Genomic DNA, 20,336 nt, shown 5'->3' on the forward strand with positions numbered 1-20,336 from the left:
ACCCCCAAAAAAAAAAAAAAAAAAAAAAAAAAAAAAAACAAAGGATATGTAGATTGAAAGTAAAGTGTCCTCACAAGAAATTCTGCAGGGACAAAGGGGTTCATTTATTGAGGTTACTGGCATGGAATGATTAGAAATACATTTTATTGTTTTGTTGTCTTTGATAGCTACTAGCCTTATGTGACTACACTGCAATTACATAAAAGTCAGTTTCTTTCACGAGCTCAGTAGCTACAGTGGCTGGCTGGTGACTAGTGGTTACCACACCATTCAGCACAGAGAAACATTTCTATCATCTCAAAGAGTTCTTTTGGAAAACACTGCAGCAGGTGGTCTGAAGTGGGTAAAGCTAAGTGGGTGAAGCAGAAGAACAGATGTAGGGTGATAAAGTGAGAGCGAGGCCTGGAGGAAGAGAAGGCTGTGAATGGAGAGGAGGCTGTAAGGGTTGAACTGTTCTGAGTAATAAGGTTTGGGGTTGTATCATGGTGGGAGGGGCCGCTGAAATAGTCTGAGGGTGAAAATGTTTGGAAATGACTCACCTGTGGTGAATTCACAGAATTTATGGTAAACTTTGGTTAGAAAGAAAGACCCTGCGTCTTAGGCCAGAACCCTCAATGAGCAAGGGGGTAGTGACCAATGATTAGTAGCTAACAACAAAGAGAGAGGAAGACCCATCCGAATAGGGAAGGTGTGGCTCAAGGTCCCTGTGAAGTGGATAATGCAAGCAAGTGGCTGGATTCCTTTGGGTAGGACCAGATTTTAGTGAAAGGACCACACTGCAGAAAATACCCACTGAAGAAGGTGAAGATATAAAAGGGATTTTATTACAATGGAATGAGGCTTCCAGAGGGTCTAATAAAGCTTTGAAGGAAGTTGAGTAAAATAAGAAAAATTAATGAGTATAAATAGGCACAGTCACATGAGGAAATAATGTATGGCCATTTGGGGTAATGACCAGGGAAGGCTGAAGTCCTAACAGGGTCAGAAACTCACAAGCTTAGCAGACCATGGGTTGGACATGATATTCAAACAGTATATTACAGAAGAGGTCCTTAAGTATTCCTGGAAACAAACTCCTAATAAAGGAGATGTCTGGCTGAATTCTTGAGAGCTTAGATCCTGATACCATCACTTAAGCTCGTTACAACTATTTCTCTCACCAACGTGCTGCAGAAGGGAGAAATTCTCAGTGTTTTTCACCAGTGGTGTCCTGGTGAATCCAGTTGCCAGAAGATCTAAATTCTGGGGATCATAACAGTAGGGGACTGAAGCCACTTGGGGAAAACAGACCTGAGTCAAATCTTCCCCATATGGTTAAGAGGGGATTAGCAGGATGCCCCATGCCTAGCTCTGAGTGATAACATGAAAACCAGTGGCTGGTGAGGAAATGCACAGTATAAATTGTGAAATACTTTCAGTTCCACTCAGATGGGTTACAGTGTGGTTTTTACCTCATGGGGATAAAAAGGGGTTTGGGGAGAGGTGGATGGAAGTAAATTTGTCCTATCTAGAGACAGAAACAGAGATCATCTACAGCAGCTTCTCAAGTTGGAACACTTGTTAAAATGCAGATTCAGACTCAGGTAGCCTTGGGTGGGGCCAGACCATCCCTTAGATGATGCCAGTGGCTTTGGTCCACGAATAATACTTTTGTTGATAGTTCAAGAGGAGAACAGATAGGTGAAAGATAAAACCCTTGTGATTTTTTGAGAGAAAGAGCCTGGGCCAGAGAATTTGGACGTGACTATGAGCAGAGAGTAAGCGGGAAGGAGAAAAAGTACCATCAGGCTCTGCAGAGAAAAATCTGTAAATCAAGAAGACAGGAAAAAAAAAAAAAAGTGGTGAAATCATCTCCAGGTCCAGAAAGCATAATTGATAGCTGAGAAATAATGTGACATTGACTAATAATTCAGCTGTGTCTTTGGTTTCTTCCTTAGGTCATCTGCCCTATGTTATTGTAGTAAATTAGGCCCAAACCAGAATGTATTCTCCCAAAGACAGCACTCTAAATTTGTACAGTAGGTGGCACTCTTGCACAGTATTTCAAGGTAAACCAACCTTGTAGCACAAGGTCCAAATTGGCCTTGTAAGGTAATTGCCAAATACACTGTTTTTCTTAGGTCCCCTCGCCACTGTTCTAGGCACTCAGCTGATTTTCTCTCCATTCTCTTAGCATGGCATGCCTCCTTTACCTCATGCTTTGCAGACTTCTAAGTGAGGGCCCTGAAACAGGCAGCAATTCAGAGCCCCAGCATCTCTCAGTGATGCCTGGAGCAAACACTGTCAAGCCCTCGATTACATGTGCTCCCTGCGAAGTCTGCACAAGTTCAGTTTTCCCAGGCACATGTCACTCATTTTTTTCTATCTATTGCTTATTTAAAGAGAAAATCACTAATCAGATCAAATGACTTTCTTCTCCCATGAAAAGCATCTGGAATGAAACTGTTCTCATATCTCTCACAAACCCACCCCTCCCTTTAGTCTTTTTAATATTAGCATCCCTCCCCTGAAATCTTGAATAATGAATGACTCATTATTAAGAACCTACTATGACTTTCTACCTAAGGCAGCATCTAACTTCACATTAATTAAGAAATAGTGTTCTTCCTACCCTGCACCTTCTTGTTCCCCATTGCTCATTTCTCTGCTAAGTCTCAAGTATTTTTCTGACTCAGAAAAGACCCTCCTGAAACCCAGACATCTATCATATTCAAGAAGTAGGGTAACCCAAATCTCTCCCAGAAATGCCAATATCCTTTCAAGGACCAAAGCCTTCCTCTGAACTCTCCTAACATCTTCCCTGCAAGTCGTATGTTTCCCAGGACAGTACATGATAGCAGCAGCAAGTCTGTGTTGCCTGGGGTTTCCCCAAGACTCCCAAAGCACATCCTTGCCTTCCCAGTTCTCTCTTTCTGGTCCCTGAAGTTGCTTAGCGAGGCCACCGAAGAAAGACACTTTGGTTCAGTGAGTCATTCCAAACTGTTTTTTGTCTTTGGGTGAGCTGGCCATGGGAACAGCTATGGGGGAAAGTCTATGAAGGGAACTACTTGAATTTCAAAGATGTTACTCAGTGTGGCCCCTAACTAATGAAACATAATAAAAGGGAAGACAGAGAATGACAAACTTATCACCACTGTTAATAATCCCTTTGCCATAGCAGACCAAGATGACAGGATGGGACAGGCAGGACTTTGGGGAAGAAGGTAGTAGTTGCAGGGCCTGTCGAAGGTACAGTGATGAACCTCAGTCCTCAGGTTTCAAGGAGGTGACAGGAGGGTGAGAGAATTGTCTAACTCTGCTGGTTTTCCCTGTCCTGAGACTTAAATTCACAGAATCATAGTACCAGAAAGACTCTTAGAGCATTTAGTTCTCCCCTTTCTTTAAATGGATGAGGAAACTGAGGCTGATTAAGGTTGCTATGCGCCCAGTGGCCGTGCATTCAGTTAGTAGTGAAACAAGAACAAAAATCCAGATGTCCAGGATGGATGCACAATTCCAGATCCTTATCACCTAGTTCTTCAGTATCATTATTGATAACATTGAGCATCTGGCTATTGTATAAAGCTAAATCGAATTGGGCTTTTCCTTCTGTCTTGTTTTTCCTTCCCTAATCCTCATCTTTCCTCTTTTTAGGTGCTGCGTTGCTGAAGAGTGAAGTTTATTTCAATGAGACTGCAGCGCTGCCATGCCAGTTTCCAAACTCTCAAAATCTCAGCCTGAATGAGCTAGTAATATTTTGGCAGTACCGGGAGAAGTTAGTTCTTTATGAATTGTATTTAGGGAGAGAAAACCTTCATAATGTGGCTGCCGAGTACATGCACCGCACGAGCTTTGACCAGAGCAGCTGGACTCTGCGACTTCACAGAGCTCAAATCAAGGACAAGGGCCCCTATCAGTGTATCATCCACCACAAAAAGCCCACAGGACTGGTTTCCATCCACCAGAAGGATTCTGAGCTGTCAGTGTTTGGTATGTGGTCCATGGTGTGTCCAGATCTTTGACCTTCTCAGATGGGTCCATAAATGAGTAGAGGAACTTTGAGAATGGAAGCTTGCAGGGCCTGGGAGAAAGAGTACTGCCAAAAGAAAGCAGAAGACAGTCTTTTCTCAGAAATCCATCTGAAAGGAGTGCAAGATCTGGGAGTAGGGCACTGAAGTCCTTTGCACCTTTATAATTCGCTTGTGATGAATCAGTAGGAATTTTCTTTGGGAACAAAATAGAGCTAACTTGATGAAAGTAATCTGGCTAAATTAATTTGCCTATTGCTAAGTTGTATGACCATACCAGCCTCAAAACTTTACATTCATTTTCTCCTTCAGTCCAAGATTTCTTATCCAGTAAATCTTGCCCTGGAGCTCCTAGCCAGGGTGAAATCTGACTGGTTTGGGTTTTTCCTTTAATCTTCTGCAGGTTGCTTATGTTGTTTGCTGCCGTACTCATGAGCCCAGTAGGCAGAAGGAAATAACCCAGCAAAGGAAATCCACAAACCAACAAGCTGGGCTCCTCTATTCCACCAGGCCTTGAAAAGCCTAAATGTTACTGGAGATTTTTTTTTCTTATCATCATACAGTAAAATTAATTTTTGTTTAAATAGAGACACTTATTAATTTTATAGATTTATGTAATCATCACTATATTCAGAATATAGAATACAGACATTTCCATCACCCTAAAAATCTCTCTCATGATATCCCTTTGTAGTTATACTATCCCTGTGTCCACAACCCTTGTTTTGCATCCTATAGCTTTGTCTTTTTGAGAATACAAGAACCATACAATGGCTAACCTTTAGAGGTTAGCTTTTTTTATTCAGCATGCTGCCTTTGAGGCTCATACAAATCATTGCATGTATCAAAAATATGTTCCTTTTCATTGCCGAGTTATATTCTGTTGTTTATTCATCCAACTCACTGAATGACACTGGGCAGTTTCCGGTTTGGGGCTGTTATAAAGAGAGCTGCTATACCATTTACGTACAGGTCTTTGTGTTTAACTTGGTATTTCTCTAGTATAGATATCTGGGCATATTACTAGATGCTGATTAGTTCTTAATGAAACTGAAAAGGGAAAATCAACACCTATTCTGAAAGCACAAAATAAAGCAGAGGCAGAAATGGATGTAGACTGGAGAGTTGCTCAAGACCCGTGATTCAAACTAGGCTGTAGGCTGTTGGAATGTTGAAACAAATGCTAAATCAACGTTTTCAAAGTGTGGCCACAGCACTGTTGGAGAAACATGGTGTATTTTAGGTGGGACACCAAACAAAGCATTTTTAAAAGCAATTTATACGTGTATATACTAACAAGAATTAGAAGAACTATAACTTATTCAACCTGTGATTTCAAAGATATTGCTAGTAAGACTAACTAAGCTCTGGGAATTTGCCTTCTACAGATAATGTAAAGTATAAGCAGAGTGCTCAAATAGCACGTCCGTACAGCAAAAGTGGGAAAAAATGGCATATGAATGACTGCAGTTTAGAAACAATATACTAAGTTACAAATTACTATGTAGAACCTGACAACTACCTCATAGTTACGGAAGAGCAAGGGGTTTGGCTGGTTGACGGCTCATGTGTCAGGTCAGGGGCCTATGTGCCAGTGATTTTCAACAGCTGTAAAAACATTATTGGCAAACAAAGGCAAGAGAAAGCTGCACTAATTGTGATCATGTATTTTCCCTAACAATAGCTGGATTTTGGCCTTCTTCTTCTAATATATGATGTAGACGCCTTGATGTTTGTGCCAGAAACCAATATTCTGCATTTCTAAATCCAGCCCTTCCCAACTCACCACCGTCCTGCTTAGATTTCTGAACCAGTGCAATGAACTCTTGAGTCCTGGCAGGACTTTAGTTCAATTTTTTTTCCCTCTTGGTCCAACAGCCTGAAATAAATCCCTGGGGGAACTTGGGTCATATAGTCAGACCAAGTCTCCTTCCAAAGATTCCATTCCCTGGAAGAGTGGCTTGATTTTAAATCATTGGTGAGCTAATTTCAGCCCTCCTGTCTGTCACCCAGTAAGCACAGGAGGCCTTGAAAACTAAATGTAAGGTTATTATGCGACCCACATCAGGTCTTAGACAACCTGGGGTTCCCAAGTGGACCAGTGAACTCCCAAATGGAGTACTTACTTATTTGGTGTTCTCTTGTAAATACATCTAATATAGTCTGATTTTTGTATCTCTATTCTGTGTCCAGCTAACTTCACTGAACCTGAAATAGTGCAAATGTCTAACGTAACAGGAAATTCTGGCATAAATTTAACTTGCTCATCTGGACAAGGTTATCCAAAAGCTACGAAGATGTATTTCTTGCTAAAACTTGAAAATTCAACTGAACTGGAGTATGATGGTATCATGCAAATATCACAAGATAATGACACAGGGCTGTACAACATTTCCATCAGCTCATATGTTCCATTTCCTGATGCCATAAGTAATGTGACCATCTTCTGTGTCCTGAAAACTCAGTCAATGAAGCTTTCCTCCAAACCTTTCTATAAAGGTAAGGCTGCTTCCTAACACTGTTTCTTTTGTCAGGTACTATATAAGGCAAATTGTTCAATGTTCCCTGCTTGCTAGGTAATCTTCTACCAGGCCAGTTTATGATGCAAATGGAGGGTCCTGCTGCATCTGGGTGATGCAGAGTCTAGGAGTCTATGAGCCTGTGTGCCACTCATGCTCTTAGCCCTGAAACTGACTCCGCCTTTGGGGCCCCCCTGTGGATAGAAGATTCTGGAGTTTGGGTCAGAAAATACAGGATTCTGCATGTCTAGAATTCTGAGAAGTGGGGAGAGGGAGTGAGAGAGAGAGAATACATATATGTGTGCATTCAAGTATTAAGGAGTATGGAAGCATTCTAGATATTGCTGGTTACAGGGGTAGAAACTAAAAGGTATAAGAGATTCCCTCTGTTCTTCAAGATCTTCCAGTAGAATTAGAACTTCATGATATGCACAAATGGAATACTGAATTTTTTTAAAAGGTTGAATTAGAATGTAAATTATATTCTGTTGGAATATAATCTAAATCTAAAATAAATTTATCATTTCTGTGGGCATTCAGAGGCAGGCAAGATCTCTGAGGGTCAGGGAAGGCTTCCCAAAGACCATGGAGCCTAATACCATAAAAGAGATGATTGGGCTTACTAAGAAGGGAGAGGATTCCAGATGACAGACTCTCATGTTTGCAGGGATCTCCTGCACTGGACAAGTCTGAGACAGCTTCAGGGGTCAGCAGGCAAAAGGACCCCTTCAATCTCAGCTTTGTCTCATCTATACTTGTGACTCCACACTTAAGAGCAGTAACTACAAGCTTCCCCCTTACACACTCTGTGACTACATCTCTGTCACCCCGCCCTGCAGCTGCCTTCTGCTCACCTTGGCCCCTTCTCCAGCCCTTGGTTTGTCCCCTCCAGTGGCATCATCTAGCCTCTTGCTCCACTCCCTGTCTTTGCTGTCTCCTTTCCCCTGGCATCCGTTTTGGACATAACTTGGCCTACAGAAGCACTCTCAGTAAAAAAGACCCTATGGCTTATCTCACATAAGTAACTGTGCCTACACCCGCTCCTGGTACTGACTTCCTTCTATCAGTCAGCTCAGTTGTTGAGAGTCCAGGAAAGAGCGGGACTACCTATCCTGTCCTGGTTATTTCTTCTGCAGTCTCTCTTAGCCTCTCCAAGCTATGCCCGAAGTTCAGCACCTTCATTTAGCCGTGAGCATCCCCACCCCTGACACACCCTGGGCACTCTGCAGGGCTCCTGTGGTCGCAGCCACCTGTAGCTTTCTTGTGGTTCACTGTTCTCTTGCTTCTTGACTGCTACCAAAACCTCCTCAGGTAGCGTCAGCTTCAGAAATGTTTCAGCTGTAGCTGCTTCAGGAAGACAGGGCTTGCCTCTCTGTGTTCCTAGTCTGTGGCTTGATCAGAGAGAGGTTAGACCCTGAGCCAGAGGAGATCTTTGGAAGTGTCAAAAAATAGCAGTTGCCACATTACAGCTATAACCTTCTTTTACTGGGAATGCCAAATATTCACAAGTAGAATAAACTAGGTCCCATTTAAAAGGTAGTGAGTATGCCCCCAGCACCAAAAACTCCCTTCTTTGCTGTTCTAGAAACAGGGAATATCTCTACATCTCTATCTCTACATATGGTAGCTAAACTACAGGGACATCAACTGATCCTGTTTTTTCTAAAATTTGGGATAGAGTACCAGAACTACTTCCAAAAGTGTCTATAATGCGAGCAAGTCAATTTTCCATCACAAAACTTATTTTCAACTTCCCAGGAATTTGGGACTTTCCATGTAAGGATTAGCTCCTGACCTCTAGGTAAATAATTCTGACCCTAATTCTTCAGGGTATAGGGAAATATCAAAGATTTCTAGTAGGGAGACATACAGAAAGCCATGCTGAGGAAGCCTGCTATGGCCTCAGTAGAAAATAAGACCAAAGAAAGCCAAACTGGATATGGGAGGCTGTGAGAAGAACATACCATCTGTCCTAGCGAAACAGCCTTGTTTATAGATGTTGATGTTTCATAGATGTTCTATAGGTGTTGACAAGGAAAACATCAGGGTTTGGGGACTGACTGCACAAGGGCTGGGGTAGCAGGGCGCTGTCCTAATGATTGTACATTCAGACCCTCAACAAAATACCCAGATTCCAGCATCATAGCCAAGTTCACTGTCTCCTTCCAGATCAAGATCAGTACCACACCCACCTTGGAGAAGGGAAGACAGCCCATTCCAAGCATTTGGCCAGAGGTACTGGCTTAATTCCTAGTTATCTGGCTAAGGCCCTGTGACTGGGACTTTCTTTAGTCTCCTGTGTGGATTTCGGGCTCCTCTGGAGCAAAAGCAAAGGGGGAGTTGCTGGCAAATAAATAAAGAGAACAGCAGAATATGTGAAAGTTTTGTAAGTGAATTTATGGCTGATTGAAAACTTGTCATTTCCAGTTCCTAGTCACCATCTGCTTGCTACACATCAGTACTCCTGGATTATAGCTGTAGTTCTGCTCTTCACGATCTTCACATGTGGGATGGGATGCTTTCTGTGGAAGAAGACGAAGAAGCAACAGGCTGTGGTCTCTAACAAAAGTGGTGAGTGAGTCATTATCTGCTCTGCAGAGTGCTACTTTTAAGTCACTTCCTCTGAATCAGCTACTGTCTGGATCTCATTGGCTGAGCCTAGACTAAAGCTGACATGTGGTTGGAGGAAATGGTTTTTCCTCGGGGTTTGGAAGTCACACTGGATTTGGCAGCTAATAATGTTGCCCTGAACTCCTGAGAAAGGTTTCATTTCCAATCTAAGTTCTACAAATGTACTTCTGGTTTCTAGCCAAAGCTGATTACTACTTGCTTTACTCACCCTCTATCATGAAGTTTTTGGGACAATTCAAGAAAGTAATGATGGAAACATTTCTAAATGTTGGAGATTACAGACTTGGTGGTGTTCCAGTCACAATATTGGCTGATGATCAAAGACTTACCATCTCTAAAGTTCTAGATTTCTGGTGAAATGAGTTAGATAAGTTGTTCCCCATTGATTAAGAAGCAATAATATTAACTTTTACTGATTACCAACAGTACATATACACTATCAAGTATACCAAAAATTAAAGTCAATCATAATTTCACTGGTAAGAAAAACATGATTTTGCAAACAATATTTTTGGTGTCCAGATTTTTCTGCCTATAAACATATGTCACTATCCATAATTGAGATGACATTATAAGGTCCATTTTTCATAAGCTATATAATAATCCTATGACCTGTTTTATAACTTTGTCATAAAAAAATAGCAAGCCAATTTTCAGTGGCATAAATCTCTTTCTACAACATCATTTTAAAGAGCTGCAAGATATTCCATTACACAGACGCACTTTAATTAACTTACTTAAGCAACCTTGTTTTTTGAACATGGGTTTTTCCCAACATTTTGTTGCTATAAACAGCACTGTATCTAACAACCTACCTACTGACTTCTACTGTGAAGGTGTTTTAATGAAGCCAAACTGGTCCCTGACCGCATAACACTCTCCCATGCCTATTTGTGGCTTGGGTTGGTTTGGGTAAGGTTTCAAGATAATACTTTACTTTATCTCAGTAACAGCCTCCAGTAGTTGGTTGATGCGAATAGTTACAGTAACCTTATTTATCATGGAAAACCCAAGGTGAACGATGCTTCTGGCCAGTATCTTATTTAAGATTTCAGTGTACTGATTTTCTATTTAGAAAGTAGATAGATGACATTACATTCATTCATTTCATCCTGCAGTACTTTAAAAGAGGAAATTATGTAAATAATTATCAAATTTTAATAAATTAGTAAAAAGCCTATGACAGAGACATTCAAACTGCCAAAATATGGAGTGCACTGAGAGGTCTGTGAAAAAAAAGGGTAATATTCAGAGCAGAGAGTAAGGTATATAGATGTATCTTTTGCATGCCCTGATGTGAACTGAAACATTTTTAACTCATCAAAAATGACTTTTCAAGATGAGAGTTTGCAATTGCCCACTAAAATTAATGAATATGCAGTAGCAACTTTTGATTTAGGAATAAGCTATTTCCTAAATTTGCTTTCACACTGGAATGATCAGCTTACAATGCAAACAAACAAGAAAGGATGCAGCAAGAGGGAGTAAGAATGTAAGAGCGTTTCTTTTTCCATGAGGCAATAGGAAAATTTAGGAGACTACATAAGGGTGTTAATGGGTGTGTATGCAAGATGGAAGTTGGAGGAAGGTTACAGAGGCTATGTTCACACATATAAGATGGTCCGTTGGGCCGTGAGTGATAAAAGGCAGAAAATAGCTGAAAATATGAGCCCTCCCCATTATGTGATAAAGAATACTGGGAAGAAAGAGCTATATATCAGACAGTCAAGTGCGCCAATGTATTTGATCAAAGAAAGAACCCTTAATATCCCTGGAGGGAGGGACATGTACCATGTATAACCAGACCAGATAGATAAAGATTTTTATAAATCTTAGTTGTATAACTTCAGTATTGTCTCCCCTTGCTTTGTGGATGATTCTGGCATTGACTATGTGACAAGTAGGATATCGACCCCCAAAATTTCCATTTCCTTTACCCTAGGATCTATAATACATTATCTGATATGGCAAAAAGAACTTTGTATAGGCAATGAAGGCCCCAACCTTGAGATGGTGAAATTAGCCTACATTATCCAGATAGACCCAATCTATCATAATTAAATATAGAGCTTTACCCAAGCAGGTTAGAGAGGTGGAAGACAGGGGGAAATTGTTGGCTTTGAACTTGGGGGATGAAAGCCATAGTCAAGGAATATGGATCACTTCTAAAGGCAGGAAATTGGCCCTTGATAGACCGTCAGCCAGCAAGGAAATGGGAATCTCAGTTCCACAAACACAAGGAACAGAATTTTGCCAATAGATAGATGTGGAAGTGGTCATGATCCATCTATAGAGATACAAACTTATTGATAACCAGTAGGAATTTCTCCAAAAGTTGAACTTCCTCCTGATCTGACATTAATCCTTTTCTCAGAAGAGACAGCCCTCAAATTAACCTGCCATTAAAACTGCTGTCCACAGTTTGTTCATTAATTATGGTTCTTCTCTATACATAATTACCTTGTTCAGACCATTTAGGTGAATAGAAAAGAAATGTCATAGTTATTCTACCTCATTTCTAATCTCTCTCTCCCTCCCTCCCTCCCTTCCTCCCTCCCTTTGTCAAATAGGGCAGATAAAAAATGAGAAATTGTAGGGCTGGGGATTTAGCTCAGTGATTCCACCACCTGCCTTGCAAGCACAGGGACCTGAGTTCGATCCCCAGTACCCAAAGAGAGAAAGAGAAAAATTATAAATATTGGTTATTGTTTTTGTCCAATAAAAAAATTATCACTTTACCTATTTGTGACCTGTGTGACAAAAATCTGTATATATCAGTGCCCAAGCAACCAGTTTCTACAGCTTGCTTGCCGAGAACAATCTCAGAAGAGTCTGTTTCCTCAGTAATGATTTCTGAAAGTCCAAGTGTCTTTTCCAAAAGAAATAATTTTAACAAACATTGAAACAGAAATTGCACAGAGTTTTAAAACTAAAAGTTGGTGATCTCATCACATATGCCCTTCAAAATGCTAGATTTGAAGTATTGAAATCCCAAAGTATAGAATTTGCCTTTTTACTGTCTGCTTTCATTTTTAAATAAGGAACTTTATTTTTCGTGGAACTGGCACATATTTTGCTGTGGGTTCAAAAAGATAATGTAATTATTTTGTGTTGGTCTAAAGACATCTAAAATATTGTATTCAGCTGTAAGTACCATTATTTTTTAGAGGAACTTTGGCAGTAGAATCTAACCATATTTGTAAGGTGTCTGGAAGATGCTTCCTTAATAAGAAATAGATTAAGTGTTTTGAGCTCCTTTTGTGCTGCTGGAACAAAGTACTTGAGACTGTGTACTTTATGAGTTTATTTAGATTCATGGTTTTGGAGGCTGAAAAGTCCAAACTACGGCAGCTGTACCTGGTGAGTGCCTCATGCTACATCACGTGGCTGTATAGGGCTTTATCAAAACCTGCTCTTGTGTGGCTTTATATCAAGCCTTTCTCTTGGCAACAAATACAATTCTGTGAGATCTAAGCTGCATCAGAGCCCTTCCCAGGGTAGTGCCCTTGTGAGCTGATTACCTTCTGCTAAAAGTTATTCCACCTTTCAGCATCGCCACACTAAGACCAAGTTTCCAGCACCTAAACCTTTCAGGGACAAAATATATCCTGTCCACAGCATCAAATAACTATGGGTACTTAACCTAAGAAAAAGTCTGAAAAGGACAGAAATTCTGCCTTCATATATCTGAACAGCTGCCAAGAAATGCAAAGTTCAAATTTAGGGCTGTGGTTTAGCTGAATGGTAAAGCACTTACCTAGCATGCATGAGAATTCAATTCCAAGCGCCACCCCAAAAAAAATTTCACACTTAAATATGTGGCTCTTCAGGGTGTGTCTGAATGAAGGTTATATGAAAATATAAGGAAATAAGAGACATTCTTCTAGCAATTAAAGGTCTTTAAATTGTGTGGGAAAATAGACTTCTGCTTCTTTCCTGGAAGGATTAACTGCTACAAAAGTGTCCTTCACCCATAAATTAGGAAAACACTTGAAACAACTGTTATCAGACATTGGATAATGGGTAGCAGAAAAATGTAGTCTTAAGAGAAAAGGAAAGATGAGGTGAGTCCTATGATTGCCTACTTACTGCCCAGAGTCAGTGCCCAGGCTTCTCCTAAGAAAGGGGGAGATCATATACCAAAACTAGAAAAGAAGACTACAAACATTCTTTATGAACATGGATTCCAAAATTTTTAACAAGATAGAAACTAAAATCTAGCCATGTATTATAAACATCCTATATCATGATTAAATACTGTCTATTTTAGGAACACGGGAAAGCCAAACATTTAAAAATTAAGCAATAAAATTCACTGTATTAAGAAACTGAAAGAAAAACCATGACCGTGTCAATGTGTACTGAAAATTTACTACCCATTCATTCTTTTAAAAAGGAAAGAAAAACTCTCATAAAAGTAGGGATGCAAGGGGAATTCCTCAATCTAACAAAGGACATCTACCAAGATTCTTCATTAGCATTATATTTGATGATAAAAGATCGATTGCTTCCCACCTAAGATTGGAGAAAATGCAAAGATATTGACACTCAGTACTTTTGTTCAACATCGTACTGGAGGTCCTAGCTAGTGAAAGAAGACATTAAAAAGAAATGGAAGATATACAAACTGGGAAGGAAGAAGAAACCCTGTCTTGTTTGGCAGATAACAATCACATTTGCAAAAAAGCCTATTCAATCTATTAAAAAGCTATTAGAACTAGTAAGCAAGATATCAAAGTTGAAGGATACAGGTTAATAGCCAAAATTAAGAACAGCTGTGTTTTTGTAGAGTAACAACAACTGAAAGTGAAAAAAATGTTTGTATGCCATTTACAGTACCATCAAATAATATTAAAAGTTTGAGAATATACAAAAAGAGTTTGAGAATAAATTTAACAGGAAGTACAGATCTATGTACTAAAAACTACAAAACATTATTAGTGGCAGAAGTTAAAGAAAATCTAAATAGGATATTACCCAGAGAGAGCTCATATACAAACATGTATGAGCTTATACACATATATATGCAGTGTTCATGAATTAGAAGGCAAAATATTATTAAGATATTGATTGTTTTCCAAAATTGACCAAAATAATCCTGTCTTGCTTGCTTTCTCATCACTGGAACAAAATACCCAATACCCACAACTTAAAAGAAATTTTAGAGGTTTCATTTCATAGTTGGTTGGATCAAGACAGGAACGGCACAGCAGAGGGTCATGGCGGAGGAAAGCTGCTCACATCATGGTGGGCAGGAAGCGGAGAGCAAAGGGAAGCACTAGGGAGGGAGATGCACTCTTCCAGGTCTCAGCCCTGGTGACCCACGTCTTCTGAGCAAGCCCCACCTTCTAACAGCATGTTCAGTATAGTGCCTTCATGATCCACTCACCTTCCACACAAATGAGAATTTTGGAGGACATTTTAGAGCCCAATCAAAATCCTAGAAAGCTTTTAAATAGAAATTTAAAACCTGACTAAAATGTATATGGAAATGCAAAGCACCTGTAATTGCCAAAACAATACTGAAAAATAAGAGCAAAATGAAAATTTTATATTATCTAATTTCAAGATTTACTAGTTACAGAAATCAAGACAGAGTAATACTGATGAAAGTATATATCTACATATCAGTCAATGCAGTAAAACAGAATCAAAACATAAACTCACATAGTACTAATTTTTTTTACAAGTTTACCAAGGTAATTCCATGTAGAAAGGAAGGATGGTTTTTTCAACTGATGTTTTTTGGAGAATTAAATATACTCTTGTGATTCTATAAAAAATAACATAGTGGATCATAAACATCAATTGACTTAAAATTCAAAGACTTCTGAAAGAAATCATAGAAGAAAATCTCTATGGCCCTAGGTAGATGAATCTTAGATAGGACTCAGCAAAAACTAGCCATATTATAAAAAAACAAAATTGATAAATTGAGTGTCATCTAAATGAAAAACGTTGGCCCTTTGATTTTAAGAAAACAGTCAGTAAAGCACAGACAGACTGCGAAACAAATGTAAATGTTCATAAAATATAGATCTGACAAAAGATGTGTATCCAGCATATATCATTATTATTACTACTAATTAATAAGAAGACAATCCATCATTTAACAAAAGGATATATTCATAAAATAAAATACTGCTAAATGGTAGGCAGGAATGGGCTCTTGGTTATACTCAACATAGATAATTTCAATAGCATTATGTTAAGTGAAGAAGCCAGGTGCAAGAAAACTACACATTATATGATCTTATCTACATATAATTCAAGAAAAATCAAAATTATTGTGACATTAAGCAGATCAAAGGTTACAGGGAATATGATGGAGAGAACATTGATTAAAATGAGGCAGGAAAATTTAGGGGCTTATTTAAATGGTCTCTTGATTGTGGTGACAGTTCCTTAGCTTTATACATTTGTTAAGCTCATCAAATTTTATAGTATAAATGACTGAATTTTATTGTTTAATATTATACCTGCATAAAGACAATTATTCTCAAAAATGCACATACATAAAAGGGAAAAGCTAATGACAGGAAGTTTTCAGGAAGACACTGCTTAGTAAAGACTGAATCATGAAAATATTAACGGTGGTGTTGAGAGGATTCCTGTGTCACTAAATTCCTGCAAGGATTCCCAGGTTAACAATGCCTCCTATGAGGTGGGACAACAGCACTGACCCAACAGCCAAATCATCAGAAGTTAAATCCATACAAACAGAAGCTAGGGCTTTGGAAGGTCTGGCTGGATAGAGATATCCGGCTTGGACCTGTCCATGTAACAATATGTAGTATCTGGTAGCACCATCTAGCTAATCCCTTTAAGCATTTCTGTCTTCAAGATTCCCTTTCCTCCCCTTCTAAACTTTGCTTTAGGAAAAGGATTGGAAACCCTTTCCTAGTCGCTAAATGAGTGCTAACACTAAGTATATTACCTATCTACTGGAATTCTCATTTGCAAAGATAGAAGAACTGTGAATGAAAAAAAAAAATCTATGTCCAACATTAGATCTTAAGACACAGTGAACAAGTGAGGGCTTTTACTTTTTGGATGCAAAAAAGCTCCTGCCCAGGCCCCGTGAAATTGCATTGGTTAAGTAACCATCTCTTCCCTATGTAAGGTCATAGCGGTTTCTGAGTCCCAGGAATCAGAAGCCTCTTGAAACTACATCCCCCTCCCTTTCTCATATCTAAGAGGAATACAGTTTTTGAAGCTGTTCTGGTCTCTTGCAGAAGCCACCAGAATACAGAAGGAAAAGAATGAAGAGACTGAAGAAAGGTGAGGCCTGACCCTGCAACATTGTTGATTCCCCCTTGTGTCTAAACTTCCTTGGCTTGAGTCTGAGCCATGCTGAGACCACAGCAGCCACAAGTAAGTGGGGAGGGAGCAGAAAAGAAGTGTTCCCTCACTTAGGACCTGGAAGGAAGTAATCTGTCAATAGATGGCTGCAAAGTGTTGATGAGCTAAAGTCATGGTCAAGCAAAAATCCATACACGGGACCTGAAGTGGGGGCATGGGCTGCATCGTGTGCACCGTGGCGACTCCAGGACCCAGCACAGTGCCTGAGCTAGTGGGCGTCCTATGGATAGGGAATACATAAACAAAGAAGTGGGAAGGGAAAACATGTTCACTTCGGCCTCCGTGCATTCACATCCACTCTGCCTGGAAGGTTTTTCTGCCACTTTTTCATTTCATTCTTCCTATCTTGTCTAAAGCATCACTTTCTTTAAAAATACTTTCCCAGAGTAGTTAGTGCCCACCTGTTACAGTATTCTGTGGATCCCTGAGATTTTTCTTCATAATAGATTGTACTTGCATATTTATTAAGTTATCTTATTAAGCTCTATTCAGTAAACTAAGCCTCGTGGAGGTCGAAGACGGTATCAGCTGAGCTCATTGACATGCTGTGACTATTTGCATAGTGCCTGGCACACACTAGCTGCCACATAAAAGTTTGTTGAAAGAATAAATGTATACATCAAAGAGCAGATGGAAGTCCCCAGTGATCAGGCAGGCTGTCTGGCATGCATTCCTTTTGAAGAACTGGACTCTCAAGAATATTAAGGCTCTGATGGCCTGTTTATGGGGTCACACCTGTGCTCAGACAAAAAGCTAGTGGCACAGACAAAGTCATAGCTCCAAGATGTAGGTCACCACAGCACCCAGCACTTACCTGGTTTCACATGCCCCTGCGATTCTAGCAGCAGAAGGAATTATAGGCATCCTGGGTGGGACTCCGGGTTGCTGAGCTCCTGCCTACTCTGTCAGACTCCATTGAGAAATGGTCTGAAGGAATCAGCCCAGAGCCAGATTGGGGCCAGACGGAGCACAGGGCAACTGTTAAAGGAAGCGCTGATGAGAGCGCAGACTGAGATTCTTTTCTCCAGCCTTCTCCACCTCTCTCCTCAATAGCCTATTTCTTTGCCATTACAATGGCCTCCGAGAGCTGCCCTATCAGTGAAATCTGGAAGGAAAAAGTGACTCTGCAGTGAATCTCACCCAATCCCCTTTTTCTGTCTTTCCAGAATGAAAATCCACTTACCTGAAAGAAATGATAAAGTCCAGTGTGGCGTTCAACCTTAGTCGTCAAAAATGCTACATGGTTTCCATTAAAGGAAAATTTTCCTATAACTTTCCATTTCTATATTGTTTCCTTCACAAGTTTTTGAGCAAAATACTTGGAATTCTCTCCAAAAAAACTTTTGGAATTCTTTCAAAGGCCAAGAGAATGTTACCTTTATTAATAGTGAGCACGTCAGGACTCCCTGTAAGTGAAAGAACCTCCCTATGTCCATTTTGTTGCTTATGTTTAGAACAGACTTTAATTCTCTAACTGCTTCTTTTAATTGCAGAGTACACTGTGATCCAGTCCCACCTCAATAGCTCCTTGCCTGGGAATAATATTTAGGATCAATGTGTCCTGCTTAAGACCAGATTCCCCTCTTGATGTTTACAAAATACATTTTTATATGGGATTCCTAGTTCTGGGAGTACTGGCTTTTATCAGCCCTGAATTATAAGACAGCGTCCCATTTCATCGTATGTACCTGGGACTGAACAATTGCCTCTTTGGTTGAGGTAGGAAAAATGTATTTTACAACTTTATAGTGTTCATAGTAATATTTGAAAACGCAAATAAATATATACTAGAGCTAAACACCAAAAAAGATATAACCAGTCAATACTGAATGGAAAAGAGACTGGGTTAAAAAAGATAAAGGAAAGAAGTACCTCATCTTAGTTATTACTCATGCTCTTTAAAGTAGTTGATAGTTAAGATTACACAAAGTTGTATTATAAACGTCATAATACAACTGAATTGTGCATAATACAAACCTTCATAGTACCATCAAGATAATGAAAACACACCAAAAAAGTTTTAGTGCATAGTGTAATATTACAACAGTCTAACCACAAAGTACTTGTCATGTCAACAAAGTCTAAACTAACAGTAAAAGAAGAAAAGCACTTTTGTTTAAAAAAAAAAGTGTATACTATGATAATGTAGCTACTATGCTGTAAAGGAAAAGCTACCCTTTCTGAGGAATGCTTACTCCTCTACCAGGATCAGGAAGGAGTATGATGACCTAGTTATTGTCCAGGCAAAGAAACTTGAATTTGGGGAATCAGCAGAGGGAGGTGGAACCAGACCTAGATCCCAGAGACACTTCTCCCTGGGTCGTTGCTGACATCGGGTGCACGCACCTCCTCAGACGTGATGAGGAAGGCTTGGTGGAGAGCAGTAGAGAAAGCAGGAAGTTGTCACTTTTCAGTCCTCACTCCCCTCTTAATAATGACTGAGGTGACTGTGATAATGATCAACTGTACCCCAGCCCACTAGCTAATCCTTAAAATCTGGGCTCCGAGCCACTGTGGAAGGCCAGTTTGGGCCCCTGTATCAGAGTGTTCCCTTTTCAGCTACCTAAACGGAAGTCCTTTCCTATCTTCCGCCTAACTTTCCAATTAAAGCTTTTTTCCTATAAATTTATGCTTTAGTTTTAATTTCCATTTCAGCTAAAGAGAAAAACTTTATTATCTGGGGACAGATTTAGTTCCTTGAACATGGGGCTCTTTCAGAATTTGACTTGACATGGTAATTCACTGACAGTGGCCCCTGTGGACAGATGAACCCCCAGCAGGAAAATCAGCCCCCACAGTTAGTCTTCTAATCCTTTTTCCCTTCCTCTGATCCCTCCATGTCAAATTCCCCTGGGACACCAGGGACTCTGTGTGAGACTTTTACTGACTAGGAATGGCAGGCCCCAGTTGGATGTCCTGGTTAGTTGCTGGTTGTTTCAGTCACTGGTTTTTGGTTTGGAGAGGCACTGGTTCTTCTTCTAAAATCCCCTGGATTAAAGACAGATCTTTCATTGGGCAAGGCATCCGAATGTTTTAGATTTTCTCCTTTCTCTATCTGCTCTGTTCCACCTCTGCATTCACACTTCTCAGACAGGGAACCAACCCCCTCCCTTCTGATGATTCATTACTTTCTTGCCTTGGGTTATGTCCTGTGCCATTATCTGGGGGAAATCAGATCCTATGATTCATGTGAAAAATCTCCTACTTCTTTTCTTTTTCACTTGGAGTCAGTAAAGTTCAAGCCCCACTCTTTCACTCAGGTTAGAAATCTAGTTCCTTAGCCGCGGGTGGTGGCTCCTTAATCCCAGCACTTGGGAGCTGGAGGTAGGAGGATTGCCTGAGTTCAAGGAAGGAGGGTTGCCTAGGATACATAGGAAGACCCTGTTTCAAAAAACAACAAAAAAAAAATCTAGTAGTTCCTCAGCCTGTGCCCTTGGGCTGGTTTGAGGAGGTGGGCTCAGTTCATTCATTTGCACTTTTGCAAACTTCTACGCCTGATACCTTCCTCAGCTCCATCCCAAACTCCAACCCTTATCTCTGCCATCTCCAGAGCTTCTGTCAGCCCCTCAGAGACTGATTCAATTTCTTTCCTGTCCTTTACCACTGCTAATCTCCTTAATGAGCTTATGGCACAGGTGGCTAAACCTGGTCTTTCAGGATTGCTGGAGCGGAAGCTTTTGCCTAAACCTTCAGAAACAAGTCTTGTAAACCACGCCATGAAAAAGCACATCTTTTGGCATTAACCACTTAAGATAGCCTAGATCTCCAATGATGAGGAAAGATTGGATGGTCCCATGTGGTTATTGAAATTACTTTT

General features: G+C 40.1%; 1 protein-coding gene across 2 annotated transcripts in view; it reads left to right on the forward strand.

The window, feature by feature from the left end:
• The window catches only part of Cd86 (CD86 molecule), a 68,117-nt gene extending 48,201 nt beyond the window's left edge, over positions 1-19,916 (forward strand). For both annotated transcript variants that reach the window (XM_033755923.1, XM_019208311.2), the window contains 5 exons: positions 3,634-3,969; positions 6,201-6,506; positions 8,954-9,097; positions 16,393-16,438; positions 17,686-19,916. In XM_033755923.1, coding sequence (XP_033611814.1) covers positions 3,634-3,969; positions 6,201-6,506; positions 8,954-9,097; positions 16,393-16,438; positions 17,686-17,743 — 890 coding nt within the window. In that variant the 3' untranslated portion in view covers positions 17,744-19,916. The remainder of the gene's footprint in view (positions 1-3,633; positions 3,970-6,200; positions 6,507-8,953; positions 9,098-16,392; positions 16,439-17,685) is intronic.
• Positions 19,917-20,336: the final 420 nt, after the last annotated feature.

Source organism: Fukomys damarensis, unplaced genomic scaffold (assembly GCF_012274545.1).
Source record: "Fukomys damarensis isolate Sample0158 unplaced genomic scaffold, DMR_v1.0_HiC HiC_scaffold_24, whole genome shotgun sequence".
Lineage (NCBI taxonomy): Eukaryota > Metazoa > Chordata > Mammalia > Rodentia > Bathyergidae > Fukomys > Fukomys damarensis.